This window comes from Bidens hawaiensis, unplaced genomic scaffold (genome assembly GCF_021521415.1).
Source record: "Bidens hawaiensis isolate Kalapana, Puna unplaced genomic scaffold, B.hawaiensis_p1.1 tig00044786_1, whole genome shotgun sequence".
NCBI lineage: Eukaryota > Viridiplantae > Streptophyta > Magnoliopsida > Asterales > Asteraceae > Bidens > Bidens hawaiensis.
In genome coordinates this window covers 53,646-71,710 of record NW_027505912.1, presented here as the reverse complement: position 1 = coordinate 71,710, position 18,065 = coordinate 53,646, and the positions used below count along the sequence as shown (strand labels likewise).

At 36.3% G+C, this 18,065-nt stretch overlaps 1 protein-coding gene and 2 long non-coding RNA genes across 3 annotated transcripts; all 3 read left to right on the top strand.

The window, feature by feature from the left end:
* The first annotated feature begins 242 nt into the window (after positions 1-242).
* Positions 243-10,325, top strand: LOC143615888 (F-box only protein 6-like). The gene is made up of 2 exons (XM_077088888.1): positions 243-546; positions 9,081-10,325. The coding sequence occupies exons 1-2, from the start codon at positions 455-457 to the stop codon at positions 10,318-10,320; spliced, it is 1,332 nt and encodes a 443-aa protein (XP_076945003.1). The 5' UTR covers positions 243-454; the 3' UTR covers positions 10,321-10,325.
* Positions 776-1,372, top strand: LOC143615889 (uncharacterized). Its single transcript, XR_013150561.1, has 3 exons — positions 776-880; positions 1,090-1,263; positions 1,326-1,372. It is a non-coding gene; the product is annotated as an uncharacterized LOC143615889 (long non-coding RNA).
* Positions 10,326-13,860: 3,535 nt separating the features above from the next.
* Positions 13,861-15,085, top strand: LOC143615892 (uncharacterized). Its single transcript, XR_013150562.1, has 3 exons — positions 13,861-13,990; positions 14,073-14,147; positions 14,769-15,085. It is a non-coding gene; the product is annotated as an uncharacterized LOC143615892 (long non-coding RNA).
* The last annotated feature ends 2,980 nt before the right edge of the window (positions 15,086-18,065 follow it).

The window sequence follows — 18,065 nt, the reverse complement described above, 5'->3', positions numbered from 1 at the left end:
ACCAATTAGGTCCGAAAATTTCACATATGGTCCTTAGTTTTTGAAAAATTATTGACGTTAAAAGCAAATATAATCGAAATAAAAGATTTTCCTCGATGAGTTGAAGGAACAGGGGCCAATTTCTACGCAATCTTTTCCAAACTGATTCGATTTTTGAGTCGTTCAGTTAACCGATTAATTTGGGCTTAATTTTTCCCCTCTTCTTTCTTTCTCCAAACAAAAAACAGAAAAACAAAACCCACACACACATATACATACAGATACAACATATAGATATAGAAAGAGAGAAGAAGAAAGCGTGTGTGTGTTCTAGAGAGAGAAAGTGTGTGGAGCCAGTGTATTATGATGATGGCGGATGGATGATTCATCATGATTATGATTATTATGATGAAGAAGAAGCAGTTAATTAATATTATTATTATTAATATGTAAATGTTAGGGCTCAGCTGGCCATATGTTGAGGCAACTCATCGGTCAAGTTCAGGAGCTTATTGACCTCTACGGCACTCATCTTCCGCCACCGCCGCCGCAACGTAGTAACCACAGGTGAGTTGTTTTGTGCCCTAGCTGTTTAGATCGATTGTTATTTGTTGTGCTTATCGGTTGAATCTGTTTATTGATATAATTTGAGATGTAATTGATTGTTTTTAGGTTGAACTTGTTTACTGATTGTTATAGTTTGCATATGCGTATAATTTGAGATGTAATTAATTGTTATATGTTGTGTTTTTAAGTTGAATTTGATCACTGTGTGTAAATTTGTGATGTAATTGATTGTTATACTTCACATTTGCGTATAATTTGAGGTGTAATGGATTGTTATAGTTTACATATGCGTATAATTTGAGATGTAATAGATTGTTATTTGTTGTGTTTTTAGGTTGAATTTGATTATTGAGTGGTATACTTCACATATGTGTATAATTGAGGCGTGACTGATTGTTTTTAGGTTGAATCTGTTTACCGATTGTTATATATCACATATTCGTATAATTGAGGTGTAGTTGATTGGTTTTAGGTTGAATTTATTTACAGATTGTTATACTTCACAATACGCGTATAATTTGAGGCGTGATTGATTGTTTTTAGGTTGAATTTGTTTACTGATTGTTATACTTTACATATGCTTATAATTTGAGGTGTAATTGATTGTTATACTTCACATATGCGTATCGTTAGAGGTGTAATTGATTGTTATTTGTTGTGTTTTTAGGTTGAATTTGTTTATTGATTGTTATACTTCACTTATGCGTTTTATTTGAGGTGTGATTGATTGTTATATATTGTGTTTTTAGGATGAATTTGATACTGTGTAGAAATTTGAGGTGTAATTGATTGTTATACTTCACATATGCGTATAATTTGAGGTTTATGTTGTGTTTTTAGGTTGAGTTTGTTTATTGTGTGGAAATTTGAGATGTACTTGAGTGTTAATTGTTGTGTTTTTAGGTTGAATTTGTTTATTGATTGTTATAGTTCACTTATGCATTTAATTTGAGGTGTAATTGATTGCAATTTGTTGTGTTTTTAGGCTGTTTTTGTTTATTGATTGTTATAGTTCACTCATGCGTATAATTTGAGGTGTTATTAATTGTTATCTATTGTGATTTTAGGCTGAATTTGATTATTGTGTGGAAGTTTGTGATGTAATTGATTGTTATACTTCACATGTGCGTATAATTTGAGGTGTAATTGATTATTATACTTCACATATGTGACTATGCGTATAATTTGAGGTGTAATGGATTACCTGTTGCGTTTTTAGGCTGAATTTGTTCACTGATTGTTATACTTCACATATGCGTAAAATTTGAGGTGTAATTGATTGTTATACTTCACATAGGCATATAATTTGAGGTGTAATTGAGTGTTAGTTGCTGTGTTTTGAGGTTGAATGTGTTTATTGATTGTTATAGTTCACACATGTGTATAATTTGAGGTGTAATTGATTGTAATTTGTTGTGTTTTTAGGTTGAATTTGTTTATTGATTGTTATAGTGCACATATGCGTATAATTTGAGGTGTAATTGATTGTTTTTAGGTTGAATTTGCTTGATTGATTGTTATAGTTCACTTATGCATCTAGTTTGAGGTGTAACTAATTGTTATGTTGTTTTTAGGTTGAATTTGTTTATTGATTGTTATACTTTACATATGCCTACCATTTGAGGTGTAGTTGATTTTTAGGTTGAATTTGTTTACTGATTTTTATACTTTACATATGCGTATAATTTGAAGTGTAATGGATTGTTTTTAGGTTGAATTTGGTTACTGATTGTTACACTTCATATATGCGTATAATTTGAGGTGTAATTGACTGTAATTTGCTGTGTTTAGATCGATTGTTATACTTTACACGTCCGTATAACTTGAAATGTAACTGATTGTTATTTGTTGTGTTTTTAGATTGAATTTGGTTATAGTGTGGAAATTGTTTGTTTATTACTTGAATTGTTGAGATTATCAGAAATTTTGTTGTTAATTGTAGTCTTGTTTGTGCCCGTGAGTGATTTTGCTAGGACTTTTCCTAATTCATAGTGACATGTGCTATTATGATCGAATTATTGTTGTAATCAGGTTTATGGGCCTTCGGTTAACTGGGAATTTTAAGTGTTTAATTATTGTTTGTTTGGTATGTTGGAATGGAATGGAGAGAGGAAGGAATGGAATCAGAGAGGGAATTGAATGATCTATATTTTGTTAGAATGCTTGGTTTATATATCTGAATGATATTAACAGTTCAAGCTTTTAAATGGAACAAAATAAATTATCAAAGTACATATATGCTAAGAGAACTGTGTAACATGTTCTTTTGCAATACAGCATTTGTGACTAGATAAATGTCTTAGCCAAGCATATTTGTTATGTATATTTTGTATTATTAGATTGATTTAGTTACCGTGTATATCTCCTGATTAGTTGCTATCTCTTGTATATGTACACAATAATATATGGAATGAAAGACATACAGTTTGAAATATTTCAAACTGTAATGGGGTGATATGTACACAATAACTCGAATGTCGCCGACCCGAACTTTGTCCCGTACAAAATGTATGTCTAGTTCGACATGTTTAGTACGTTGGTGTTGTACGGGGTTTTGTGATAGATAAACGGCTGAGAAGTTATCACAATATATAACGGTTGCTTGACGAGTGGGGACAAAAAGTTCAAGTAGTAAGTTACGTAACCAACTCGTTTCGGCCACGGTATTAGCAACCCCACGATACTCGGCTTCAGCACTTGATCTCGAAATTGTAGGTTGTCGTTTAGAAGACCAGGAGACCAGATTTGTGCCCATAAAGATACAATATCCAGAGGTGGAGCGTCGTGAATCTGGACATCCACCCCAGTCCGTATCGGAATATGCTGTAAGTGTTGTAGATGTAGATGGGGTGATATGTAAACCATGAGACGTGGTGCCGCGAATGTAGCGAAGTACCCGTTTAAGAAATTGAAAGTGTGGTTCCCTTGGAGCATGCATAAAAAGACATACAAACTCTTCACCTTGCACGCTCGAGGCTATGAAGTCTTATCTCACATTGATGGCACACCGGCTCCCGGCAAGGATGAACCGTCTTTTGCAACTTGGCAAAAGATCAATTCCATTGTTCTACAATGGATTTATGGCACTCTCGCCCCCGAGTTACTTGAACGAGTCCTTGAAAACGATTCTACCGCATGTGAAGCATGGAACCGAGTCAAAAAGATTTTTCATAATAACCGTGGCCCTCGGGTCGCTGCATTGGAACAAAAATTCGTAAGTTTAAAGCTTCGAAATGAGCCATCTTTGGAAGCCTACTGCCAACAATTGAAAGAAATTGCAGGCCAACTTAACGACCTTGATTCTCCGGTAACCGAACAACGATTAGTTATTCAACTTGTCAACGGTTTACCATTGGAATTCGATGTCACAGGGGCTGTTATTACCCACTCCAACCCATCTTGGGAAGATGCATGTAACATGTTGCAAAAGGAACGCGACCGACAGCTCGCTCGCGACTCCGAATCACCATCTCCAGTGGTCGCCGCTGCTGTTCACAATGAACCGAACACTCGTTGCCCGTCTGAAAATCGTGGTGAATCTTATCGCGGCGGTCATCGTTCCTTCAATAACAACAATTGGCGCAACTATCATGGCTCCGGAAATAACCGTTCAAATAGTTCTCGAAGCCGAAGTAACCAGTATCCTCCTAACAACAACAACAACCCACAAACTTGGCAACTCCAAATGGGCCCTCCACCTTATTGGCCTAATTATTGGAATATGCCGCCACCTCCTCCTAGCCCATATCCGACACAATCTGGTTGGGCGTCGGCTCCTTGGTACGGGCCACCACCTGCTGATAAATCATTCAACGGGCCCAATCGCACAAGACAAGCTTCAAACTCCACCAATGGGCCACCTGCTCAAACTGCTCAAGCTCACGTAACCGACTTTGACGCGCTTGATCCTACAGATTTGAGCAATGCTTTTGCCGCCATGAACACGGAAAACTCGGATGACTCATGGCATATGGATACGGGGGCCACTTCTCACATCACCGGTGACCAAGGTAAACTAACTTCCCCTTTGTTATCAAGTTCAATAAGCTCTATACTTGTTGGTAATGGACAGCGAATCCCAATTCTTGGATCCGGTAATAGCACCCTGCCTAATTCAACAAAACCATTACATCTCAATAATGTGCTTTACACTCCTCAAATCATTAAAAACCTTATATCTGTTCGTCAATTTAATATTGACAATTGGACCTCTATTGAATTTGACCCTTTTGGCTTTTCTGTGAAGGACTTTACGGATGGGAAGATCCTAACAAGGCATGACAGTGACAGCCTTCTATACCCGGTCACCAACACCACCGCTTCCGCATTTCACTTTTCCCATGATCAAGATTTTTGGCATAACCGTCTTGGCCACCCGGGACTTTCAGTTTTTGATTCACTTATTTTGAATAAATTTATTTCATGTAATAAACGTTCTCGAGACATTGTTTGCCATTCTTGTCAAATTGCTAAGAACAAACGTTTACCTTTTTCAATTTCCATGTCACAAACTTTATTGCCTTTTGATATTATACATTGTGACTTGTGGAACTCACCCGTACCTAGCAAGTCCGGATATAAATATTACATGGTTTTGGTTGATGATAAAACCCAATATACTTGGGTCTTTCCTTTAAAATTCAAGTCAGAATCCTTTGAAAAGTTTGCAAAATTTCACAAATACATACGTACTCAATTTCAAACCCATATAAAATCCTTTCAATGTGATTTAGGGGGTGAGTTTGATAACCATAATTTCAAAACTTTTGCAAACTCCAACGGATTACAATTTCGATTTTCATGCCCACAAACCTCTCAACAAAATGGTAAATCAGAACGCATGATTCGTCGATTAAACGAAATAATGTTGACTCTTCTTACCCATGCTTCCCTACCCCCTAATTTTTGGGTCGAAGCTCTACACGTGGCCACCTATCTTCACAATATCTTACCTACAAAAGTCCTCAAAAACCACTCACCCATGGCCGCTTTGTACCAACGTCATCCTTCATATGACCACCTTCGTGTTTTTGGGTGCGCGTGCTACCCGAACACATCGGCCACGAGAAAAAATAGATTGAGTCCACGTTCCACTCTTTGCGTGTTTCTTGGCTATCCGGAAAATTTCCGAGGCTACCAATGCCTCGAATTATCAACGGGTAAAGTTATATTTTCCCGGCATGTCATCTTCGATGAAACTAAATTCCCATTTAGTAATTCACCATCAAACAATCACCATGATTATACCTTTTTAGATCCGGATGTTCCTTCTCCACTCCTGTTTCAATAGGCCCAACCTACAAACAACTTTACTACTCAACCACAAACCACCACACATTCTGCCACCCTCCAGCCAAACACTCCTATACACACAGTACCTATCACAAACCAGTTTCCAACATCTGTTGATCTATCTCACACCCCTATACCACCACCACCACCGCCACCGCCACCGCCACCGCCACCGCCACCACCACCACCACCAACCCACCCCATGACGACTCGCCTTCGGGCCGGTATTACTAAACCAAAAATTCCCCTTAATCTTCACACCCAATCCATATCACCTTTACCCAAATCCCACCTTACCGCTTTAACCGATCCAAACTGGACCGCTGCCATGAAAGATGAGTATAACGATTTATTAACTAATAACACTTGGGAGTTAGTACCACGACCACAAAATGCAAACATCATTCGTTGTATGTGGCTTTTTCACCATAAATTTAATGCTACAGGTCAACTCCAACGCTACAAGGCACGTCTCGTCATAAATGGAAAATCTCAACAGGTTGGCATTGATTGTGATGAAACATTTAGCCCTGTGGTTAAACCTACAACCATTCGCACCGTTCTAAGTCTCGCCACCTCTCGTTCTTGGCCGATTCATCAACTAGATGTCAAAAACGCCTTCCTACACGGCGATCTCAAAGAAACGGTATATATGTTCCAACCACCCGGCTTTAAAGATCCCAACCGACCGGAACACGTGTGCAGATTACGAAAATCACTATATGGTTTGAAGCAGGCACCTCGTGCATGGTTCCAACGGTTTGCATCATATCTCCTTACATGCGGTTTTAAAAGTGCTATCTCAGATTCATCTTTATTCATTTATAAAAAGGGAGATCATATGGCTTATCTATTGCTTTACGTGGATGACATTATATTGACTGCTTCACACAAGTCATTACTTGAAAAAATTATTGCCTCGCTCTCCAGAGAATTCGCCATGTCTGATCTTGGTACTCTTCATCATTTTCTCGGCATCAATGTACAACAAAAAAAATGGCGGTCTATTTCTATCACAAGAAACATACGCTGAAGACATACTAGCACGGGCAGACATGTCTAACTGTAAACACTCTGCCACTCCTGTGGACACATCATCCAAATTGAGTGCTTCTTCTGGCACACCTCTCCTTGACGGCTCCCTTTATCGCTCTTTAGCCGGCGCTCTCCAATACCTCACCTTCACCCGGCCGGATATTGCATACGCCGTTCAACAAATATGCTTGGCTAAGAAAATGAACATCAAAACTAAAAGCATACGACTAGACAAATGAACATCAAAACTAAAAACATATATATGTGTTACATAATAAACAATTCTAAAAACACGTTACTTGTTACTCATACATCATTGAACAAAATAATAATTCAGGAGTAATATTATGGAGCATGAACAAAATTAACAAAATTCTAACAAGTGACAACCACACAACATTATATACTACACTCTATCTTCAAGTAAATCTTTCATCCATTCGAGCTTCTCCTCATCTTCAATCATAAAATTATACCATCATCAAATCCTCAATGCTTGAAAATTTTACTTACAACTTTAGTCTTTATTACATTTACGATCACTCAAACCAGTTCATCTCTTCATTAAGGATTTTATGAAGTTTGATCACATCTCTTGAGACTGCATTAATGGTTTTTGTTTCTACCTCAAACGTCTGTCTACTTCATTCCAGCAGTGACAACTCACTTTTTATGTTTAGGCAAATGTAAGTTTTTGGTTATCTACAAATTGTGTTTACCGTTCCCTGCTCACAAGTCACACAGATAAATCCATTAATGTTGATATTTGATTAAACATATGATAGAAGATCTAAACACTTATAATTAGGGAAAGAACACCTAAACTAAAGTATCAAATTAGGTGTGTCCCTGCTAAGACACAAAGGTTCTTTAGGTTTTGTTAAGTAATGCTAATATTAGATATGTAAATTGATAGTAGTTTCTGTCTATTGGTCTTAAACTTTTACTTTTTTCCAACAAAAAACACTTTGGTTTGCTGACAAGAGAGCTAAATTTTCTTTATAGCAGGTATCATGAAAGCTCTCGTATTCATGGTTGAAAGAATTTCAATCAAACTATTATGGTATTATTTCAGTATATGTTTAACATGGGATCTACTTAAGAGCACTATGAGACTAGTTATGTGGTTATAAACTAGAGGGTATTTATGTGTAATTTACCTTGGTCTATATATACAGGTGACCTTTAACAGGTCTATGTAACCCTATTATATTTGCAAACAATATACAGTCGCATTTATTGGTTTATCTAAAACGGGATGAAATCACAAAAGAAAAATGTGAATTAACAAATGCACAACATATGCAGCTTTAATTCTAAAACAGTTAGGGTCGTATAGAACATCACTTTTGGGCAGAAATGTCACATTTAGGATCGTATTGAACTGTGTGTATACTGATCTTTTAGTACTCATAAAAGGGATGTCGGTGATTTCATGTGAATTAAGTGATCATTCATTCAATCCTATAACTTGCTTTCATTACTATAATTTAGGTTGCTGTGAGCTTTAGCTTTGTCTCTGTTTCCTTTCCTATAGCTTATAATATATAAGCCTTATATATAGTAAACCATAAACTTTAAACATTGCTTTCGAGCCTAACAAAATCCACATATACAAAGTTAAAGCTGTTTGGAGTTATCTCTAATCACCCCTGTTACATCAGTTAAAAGATTTGTAGTTGTTTTTAAAGTATCTTAACATGCCTCTTGCTATTTATATCAACATATTTTCCATTGTGTCCCTTAGAAGTAGTCATGCTCACTCATGCATTCAAGATTTATAAGTTTGTTAAATTTATATAATCAAATTATTATTATGTATGATGAGTTTCTTGATCCTACGTACCTTATATCCAAAAATGTAGCAAAAAATCTTTTTTTATAAAATAACTAACCGGGGAAACGGATCTGGGCGGGTTGTACCAGGTAACGGCCCATAACAGGTGCTGGGTTGTATGGGCTCGGTCCAAAATGGGTAAAATATCTAAAACGTATCAAGTTGATTCGGGTTAAAACAGACGTGCTTGAGTTGAATATAATCATTTTAGAAAAAAAAAAAAGTATCAAAATGTATGGCAGCCAGTGGTGATGGGTTAATGTATCTATCTTGTAGTAAATCTTATGAAATACCATTTAACTCATTTAACTCGTTTTAACAGGTTACACGATTTTTACATTACTCATATTAAGTTTATTTTATTTTACAGATGGTGTCTCTTAAACCTTGAAGATAAACCATCAGAAGATGAATACTATAATCTCGTAATGCAGGCCGGGAAGTTCAAAATGCTAGAGCAGGGGAAAGGTCCACCTACAAAACGGGCCCGAAAGGACCGAACTCGAGAGAAACTACCCGAAACCTCTAACCCAACTGAAACAATGGAATCAGAAATCTGGAAAAGATTCCCAGAAGACTTGTATGAAAGCGTAATCGCTCGACTCCCAGTTGCTACTTTCTTCCGGTTCAGATCAGTATGCCAGAAATGGAACTCGCTATTAACTTCCAACAGCTTTTCAATTGAATGTGGTCAAGTGGTTCGAACTCAGCCATGGTTCTACACACGAACCCATGAAAATGTCAACACGGGTGCCATGTACGACCCGGTCTCACGAAAATGGCACCACCCGACATCCCCTGCAGTCCCCACAAAGCTGATAATATTACCCGTGGCTTCTGCTGGAGGTTTAATATGTTTTCTAGAAATCGGTCATAAAAGCTTCTATGTCTGTAACCCGTTAACCCAATCGTTCCGTGAGTTACAGGCTCGATCGGTCAAAGTATGGTCACGGGTGGTTGTTGGGATGACTGTAAATCACAAATCCGGTAAAATTGGGTACCAGATCATGTGGGTCAGGTCTGACGGTGAGTACGAGGTTTACGATTCTAGAACCGACAAGTGGACGTGTCCAGGTGGCATGCCTGCGTGTATCAAACTGCCACTGTCGTTAAACTTTAAGTCGCAGCCTGTGACTGTAGATGGGTGTATGTATTTTCTACGGTCCGATCCAGATGGGATTGTATCATATAATATGGAAACAGGAACTTGGAAACAGTTTACAGTTCCGGCCCCTGTCCACCTCAGCGATCACGCGCTGGCGGAGTATGGCGGCAGGATATTGTTGGTGGGGTTGGTGAGTAAGAACGCCGCCACGTGCGTCTGCATATGGGAGTTGCAGAAAATGAGTCTATTGTGGAAGGAGGTTGACAGAATGCCAAATGTATGGTGCTTAGATTTTTACGGAAAGCACATAAAAATGTCGTGTTTGGGTAACCGAGGGTTGCTTATGTTATCTCTTCGGTCTAAAATGATGAACCGGTTGGTTACTTATGATGTTTTAAAGAAAGAATGGTCTAAGGTTCCGAACTGTGTGTTTCCACATAATCAAAAACGACAGTGGGTCGCTTGTGGGACGAGCTTTTATCCGTGTTTGACGGCTAAGGCGTAGCCGTTCGTTTGCCACGTAGGTTAGTAAGACTTGTTTGAATGTTGTGTGACGTTAAGTATGTTACATTTTAACCACTTTTTGAAAATCTTTATTGTAATGCTATATGTATCTTTGTAATAATTCAAAATTCATGTTTCAAATTTTTATATTTATGTTTTACAAAATTACAAATACTACATTTTTTTCCTTTTTATAGTAAATAAAATAAAATCAACTATATAATATCTTAAAAGTAAATCTATACTGATCATGGGTTGTGAACTATAATGAGCCGGTCGAGTCAAGTCGAGCCAGTTTGGGCTCGATCGTGGCATAATGTTGTGGCATACCTCTGATCATAAGCGTATTTTTTAGTTTTATCAGAAAGCAAACTGGTTCTCAAATATGCTTCAATGCCCAATCTGCCCCTACAGATTTATTCTTATTAGAATGAAGAAACAATGCTAGTTTTATGTAATGTTTTCTCATAGTATCATCACGCCGGGCTTGTAAATGACATAGCCCTCCTAAATGACGACTCCTTCAGAAAAACGAAGTTATTCAAGTTCTTTTTCTCAAAGAAGTCAAAGAAGTCCCCTCCGACAGCCCGACGAGTCATCCACTTATTACCAGTCTGCCTCCTTTCTCTTGAGGGATTATCTCAATCCCTGAGCTCCTGCTTTCTTTGTGTTCTTCACCGGCGCTCGCCGGATGTATCACTCATCCCGCTTCTAAGGCATCAACCAGTCATAATAATCTGACTCGTATCCAAAGTTGCTCGAAACTTGACTCTACACATGGCTAGCCCGTTACAAAAACGGGTAGCCGGACAATAATTAGTTTCATGATTTATTGCATACCCGTTTAACTAGTAACCAATTATAAATAGATAACCGGGATTTCAGCATAGATACATGATATGCTGAAGCAAATTTAATTCACGGGTATGGAGACGAAGACTAGAGCATCTTAGATGAGTTGTTTAACTGCAAAACATAGCACCGTCAGTCTCATGACAGTGAGATTTATTCATGTGACCAACCAACGGCATGAGATTAACTATTCGTTTTAGAGATATCGTGTATATAAAAGTAGGGTAGTCGTTCTAACATTCTCTCTCTAAATTTTATGCTTTTACTTGGACTATTTGGTCATATTTCTCACGTGTCTCACCTGTGTTGCAAAAATCCTGACTAGGCGCTAATTAGTCCCTGATTAATAGCTAGTCCACACTTCACTGATTAATTTTGGGCTATCGGCCAATTAATCAGTCAATAGTCAAATCCGGCCATAATCGACAATTTCGGTGAGATTCCGACCAAAATTAGCATTTTCCGATGATGATCCGACCAAAATTAGTGGTTACCAACGAGATTCCATATAAAACCATCGGTTTCCAGCGAGATTCAAGCCAATTTCCGGCCAAATTGTGTTTATGTATGTATAAAACTACAAATTGCATCTAAAGTCCGATCCAATTAATACCGACTACTGATTTTTACAACACTGTGTCTCGCTCACCACACCCCCATGGGTCAGCGTATGGTGGATAGGATCCTGTCTAAACGAACCGGTTTAGATATGGGTCATATTTGGGACTTGGGACCATACCCCTTCATAAGTTCATAGTGAGACTTAGCAATTATACTGGGATTGAAAATGGAAATTGTGGAATGACCCAATGTTACAAGTCCAATTCTTTATGTATCATGAGCCCAATTATTACATTAGTAATTAGAATTAGCCCAACAAACTAATTTATTTTTTTGGAGTAAAATAGCTGGCCAAGGTTAAGAGTATAATACTCATGTATCACGAGTCCAAACCTATCCCACGGTTAGTAACTCGAAACTTGAAATTGGTTTGGAACCGACCAAGTTTGAAAAACCGGTTAAGCCGGTTTGTAGCCGTTGGATCGATATGTGACATTCATCAGGGTGTGACACGATAATGATGGTATTATTACCGTTTTTACCATTGGGGTTGAAATTTGACCCCCATATGTTAGTATTAATATGTGTTGGGTGTTTTGGTTGAATCACAACACAAAAAAAAACACTCCTTGCACCCTTAAATCTAAAAATGCTCCCGAATTTAGTTGTTTTTGTTTAGTTTGTGTTTAACAAAATAATAAAACAAAAAAGAATAAACATTAGTTTGGGCCAAACCGGTTTCAACCCAACCCTAACTGATTTGTATAAGGCTTAGTTTTACACACTTGAAACTACTTTCAACCAAAATTGGTTTGAATTAAACCGGTTTTGACCGTTCGTTGACCAATCGATCGAGCGCAAAGCTTATGACACTTATGGAGTTATGGATGCACAACAAAAGGTAGTTTGGAGGTGTCTAAACCGAAGCTTAATACACTTATCGGTGTGTTTCACACGAAATCACAAATTAAGGCGATCATTTCTTTGTTGAGCATGACCATATATATTCATCAAAACGAAAATGACAACGTATTGATCATTTTCGTGCATTTGTACCCAAACTTCTACGAAACGAGATCTCATTCTATTGCACACAACCAATGGTATATTGATATCTTTTACAAAACTCAAGATTCAACTATAAGTTTAATTTAAACTATTCATAAACTCAAATGATAAAAACATGAGGAAAATATAAGACAGATTAAAAAACTTCAAAGTTCAATCTCTTGGGTGTCTTCTTGGTTTGTTATTATTATTTCTTTTCACCATTTATAGCCCATGACCAATTATTTGAAAATGACAATTTTAGGGTTTTTGTCATATTGAGGATGCTACAACTCTACAAGTAATCCTCTCTATTAATAAAACAAGATGTACTTAGCTTGAAGATGGGCAGTTGCTTTCATGTTTGGCCCCATTTATAAATTTATAAGAAAATAAACATCACTAGTTACCCTTTTCCAATTTTGCCCTCATCACAAAAATTGACATCATGTCATTTTTCAATGTCCTTCTTTGTCATTTCTTATTTAATTTATTATTGTTGTCGTGTTTTCAGATAACACGTTATCAAAAGAATGACATCGTCAAAGTATGTATCTCTGAATGGGTGACATAATAACGCAACATGCGCGTCTGTAAGCACAAAACGACATTCGAGTGTCTACGCTCTTGGGGGTAGGAGCTCAAGAGTCTTGACTTTCAGAATTATTCTACTAGCAGACTTTTATAATAGTTAATATTTTTAGCATTTTTTATAATAATTAGGCGATAACATTAGCAATTGATGTCATGAGTTAATCATGTTAATATCTTTTTTATACGTAATAGAGAAGTACTAAATTAGATATAATTATTTAAAGTATTGTTTATAGGGTACTGTAACACCCGTTAAATTCCTTCTCGTTATCCCGGTCCGTTAAATTATTTAGCTTTTTCTCAAATGCCATATTTTTTAAGTAGAAGGGGCCATGGTGTAACTTTGATATTATATCCTACAGAAGAAATAATTCAGGTTGAATTGTTCAACCACTCCTGCACTCACCATGCTCTCCCGACTACTCTTCTTACCTTTTTCCTCCTTTAGCCAACCAAGACATCAAGAGCAGCTCACATTATTGAACTACTCATCCACTCATCATGTTCCCCAATGCTTCACTTTTTCTCTCTTAAATTGAACGGCCAGCAAAGATGTAGCTCACCCATGCAATCATCTTGTTTACAACCAGGGTGTGGGCATAAAACTTCTATTGAAGGTGAGTTCTATGTTTCCCTAGGTCTATTACACCATAATCCATCTTTATGTCTCACGTATTGATCATAAACTGCTTGTTTTAGTCTTACCGGGTGGCTGTCCGTTTGAGCAGTTTCGGGACTGAAGTGATTGAGGCCTTTACTCCATAATCTTCCTAGGTATGGCTAGTGTATCATACTTTAAGATTATGTCTTTTGGTGTTCGTTTGACTGGTCAACTAATTGTAATTGAAAACTAGTATTCGGTTGACTAGTTTGTGATTTGTGATGTCTAACGCGTTAATAGGAAGAAATCAACAACCAATTCGAATGTTATAGTCTCGGTATGATTAATGGACTGTAAGAAATTGATTTTAAAGGAGATGGGACTGAATTGGTTGTCGGTTACTCAAACGGGTCGGTACAACGTGAATTCGCGTTTATTGAATAATCGGTGCTTTGTACTTGCGAGTTACCGACCCATTTGACTCGTGTAGCATCGTGTGGACTTGTTGACTGTGAATTCATCATATTGGGTCCACATGGGCTGAGTTGGATATTAATAGCCTAACCGACTCTTAAACGCGCGTGTTAGTATCACATAGTGCTTCCGGGGGCAAATTGGGAATTCTTTGTTCTCAGGAGTATCTATGAGTCGTGTGGGTATAAGTAAGGCCTAGGAGCTGTTATGAATGAGATTGATGAGGTCGAGGCCTTAGGTACTCGAACCGTGTTAGAGCGTCCCGTAAGATAAACGAGTCCTTTTGGTGTCGTTAGTAAAGATTGTTTATAAACCGACAGGCGTTTGAGTTGTGGGGATACTTAGGGATTCTCTAACTCGTGGTGAATTCGTGCCTTGTGTCAGGTGAATTCATGATGCCCCCTTTTAACTCTTTTTAAGTTTTTGGGCTAGCATGTACACTTAAGCGATTTTGCTTGAAGAACCATTTAAATTACCTTGCATAGGCTTATTTATATAGGATAGGCCTTGAAATGATAATATTGAATGATGTATGGATGTGTATGTATATATATTATTGAATGGCCAATATTTGGCGAATTTTGTAGTCGTTATCGACTACGGATGTTACGTATGCCTACTTCGTGTTTGCACGCGTTGATGGAATGTTACGTGTTGGAGTTGTACGTTTACTCGGCCCTGAATGTTATCATTGAATGTTATATATATATATATTTATATATATTTCTATATATAGGAAAGCATGTATAGAGACGTTTATATATAAAGAATGATTACCTGTTACTATTGCCAATATGGTTTTTCTGCAGGGGCTACCGTAGCTTACAATAGCCACCGTAGCATATGTGGCTTCTGAGGAACGAAACTCTATTATTATTATTATTATTATTATTATTATTAAATATGTTATTTATTTAAAACTTGAACTCACTCAGCTTAAGCTGACTTTGTGTACATGTTAGTGTGAGTTTCAGGTTAAAAGGAGGATGCTTACCGCTTGGACGTGCTCGAGACTACTCGGTCGGTTGATGGCATACTTAGTCGGAAGTTCAATAAAATCAAGCATTCTCTTTTAATGTTTTATTGAATACATTTCAATTTGATTTTGAGAATTTGTTTTAATAATTTTCCGCTGAACCTATACTCTGAATTATTATTTTAATGGAACGAGCTGATTAAGTTTAAATTTTTGTAAATATCGTGTATGAGTACCAACTGTGGGACCACCGGGAGACGGGGTCTTACATGTACATAATTTGAATTAACTTGGTTTAATTAACTATTTGTTGCGATTATCCTTAATCACTTTTCATGTTCTCAAGTCTCAATATAAACTAGTGTTTTTATCGAATCGGTTTTAGGTTATTTAGCTTTTAACTCAGAAAATAAACTTGAATCAATCCGAATTGGAAAACTCCAATTCATCTACTTAAAAAAAAGTAAAATTACATATAATTTAGTTTTGGATATCCATATCAAATTGAGTTACAATCGCAACGAAGATCTGACCAAAAGCTTTAAACCCCACTTTTGGGCTCGTTGCAATGAGTTATTTTGAGAGAAAAAGAAGGTCATGGAATGAGGTCATCCATCCATGTATTGTCCCATTCTATTCACAATCTCGCTCTTTTTGTTATTTAAACACAAGTCTTTTAATACATATATCGTTTTTCGCAAATAAAGTTAAATATTTTTCTTATAGAAAAGTATTCCTTATAAGATATTTTATTCCCTTAACCAATAGAAAGATCTTATACAAAAGTATTCCTTAAAAGACCCTAAAAGAAGTGTAGCTATTTGATAAACAATGCAAACCCTCTAAGCACTTGTATGTGAACTCACTAGAATATAAAGTGATGAGTTGATTTATACGTAATAAAAAGTGGTGATCACTTCCAATTAGACATGTAAAATTCGGTTTTAAACCCAAACCATTTTGGGTTAAAAGGCGGTACGGATTAGTCAACTCTTGGTCAAAACTAGTTTGGGATAAACCAAATCGGGTTGGAAACCGGTTTGGAGACAAAGATGTCCAGCCTTATTAGACAGGTTTGAATCATGTTAAAACCGGTTTGGGAATAAAAAACGGTTTTCTACATGTTTTTTTAAATCGAGTCGAGTCCAAACCCGTTAGAGGAAATGAGATTACTAACCGGCATATGAACTGGCGGGTTGGATTGAGCCCTAACCGGTTTGAGCTAAACCAATGTTTTTCGGTGTAGTGTGTCGGGTTATAAGCCGAGTTAACAAGCCCAGCCCTAACCGGTTTGAGCTAAACCAATGTTTTTCAGACTGTCATGTTATGATTAAATAAGTTTGGCTTAAAACGAGTTGCGTTAAAAAGATGTTAATTTGTTTAAGACCAATAAATTTATGATCAAAATGAACATGAGATGAAATAAGTCGTTTCCAAGGAAAATAATTGTTATGAACAGCCTGACCGCATCAAGCATATCCAAATATGTCTCCATTTTATAAAATGGAACTCACTTAATATTTAAGTCTAGTATGATCATTTTTTTAAAACTTGGTCATTAAGTAGTTATAATTAAGTGAAATACCATAATAATCTATTAAATAATAAATCTAATCACCTAATTTTTGTCTTGGAAGACTTGGCTTCATCATGTCCCCTTTGAATTAGTTCTTACAATTTACCAACTAAACACTAAATCATTTACAATGAGATTCTACAGCCAAAATCATAATTTTCATTGTTAAAACTAAAAACTTCACAACCTCCATTAATTACTTAATTATATGAAGTATTAAGTAACTAATTATAAAATCAAGTATTCACACAAAATTAATAAACTAATTATCAATCCACACATGATAGTTGGTATAAAACTTGTTTATATGCCAAGAATATCTTCAAACACAACTTATGGAACATGTGAATCTTATTCCATTCTTTACATCATACCAAATTATATAAAAATCCTCCAACTCTAACAAGGGTTTCAAAAGTTTACATAAACAATTAAAACTTAGCAAGTCTGCTTTGATCTGCTTTGATGTCCTCGTAGTTGTTTTGTCTCTCTTAGATATAACTCTATTTGTCTAACCTATTTCGTTTGAACTAGGACGTTTCTTGGTTTGAAACCGAATTTCATTGTATAAATTCGTGGTGTTCGCTATTTTCAATCCAAATGCATGAAACAATAACTAAATAAAAATGTTTTAAAGTGACAAATGTGTATATATTTTTTTTCTCAAGCTTTTACATTTGATATTTTGATGTGTCACAGTGTGAATCCAACTTTAATTCAAATAAAAAAATATTAATAAAAACAAAAGTGTCACATGTATTCCCGTTCTCTTTAGCTGTATATAAAACAAATACTGGCCAATGACATACTGGCACACGTGTGGCCAATATACTCAATGTTTATCAAATAAATATGTGTAGCATACACAATGTTTACAAATGGATTAATTATCGTTTTATAATTTATTCATAATAATAATAATAATAATAATAATAATTATAATAATAATAATAATAACAACAACAACAACACGAAGTAATATACTTTTAGACATATGTTCAAGAAGCATGAATAACTTCTCTTAATTTGATTACACTATTATTTGTCAAAATCTTGTTAAAAAAG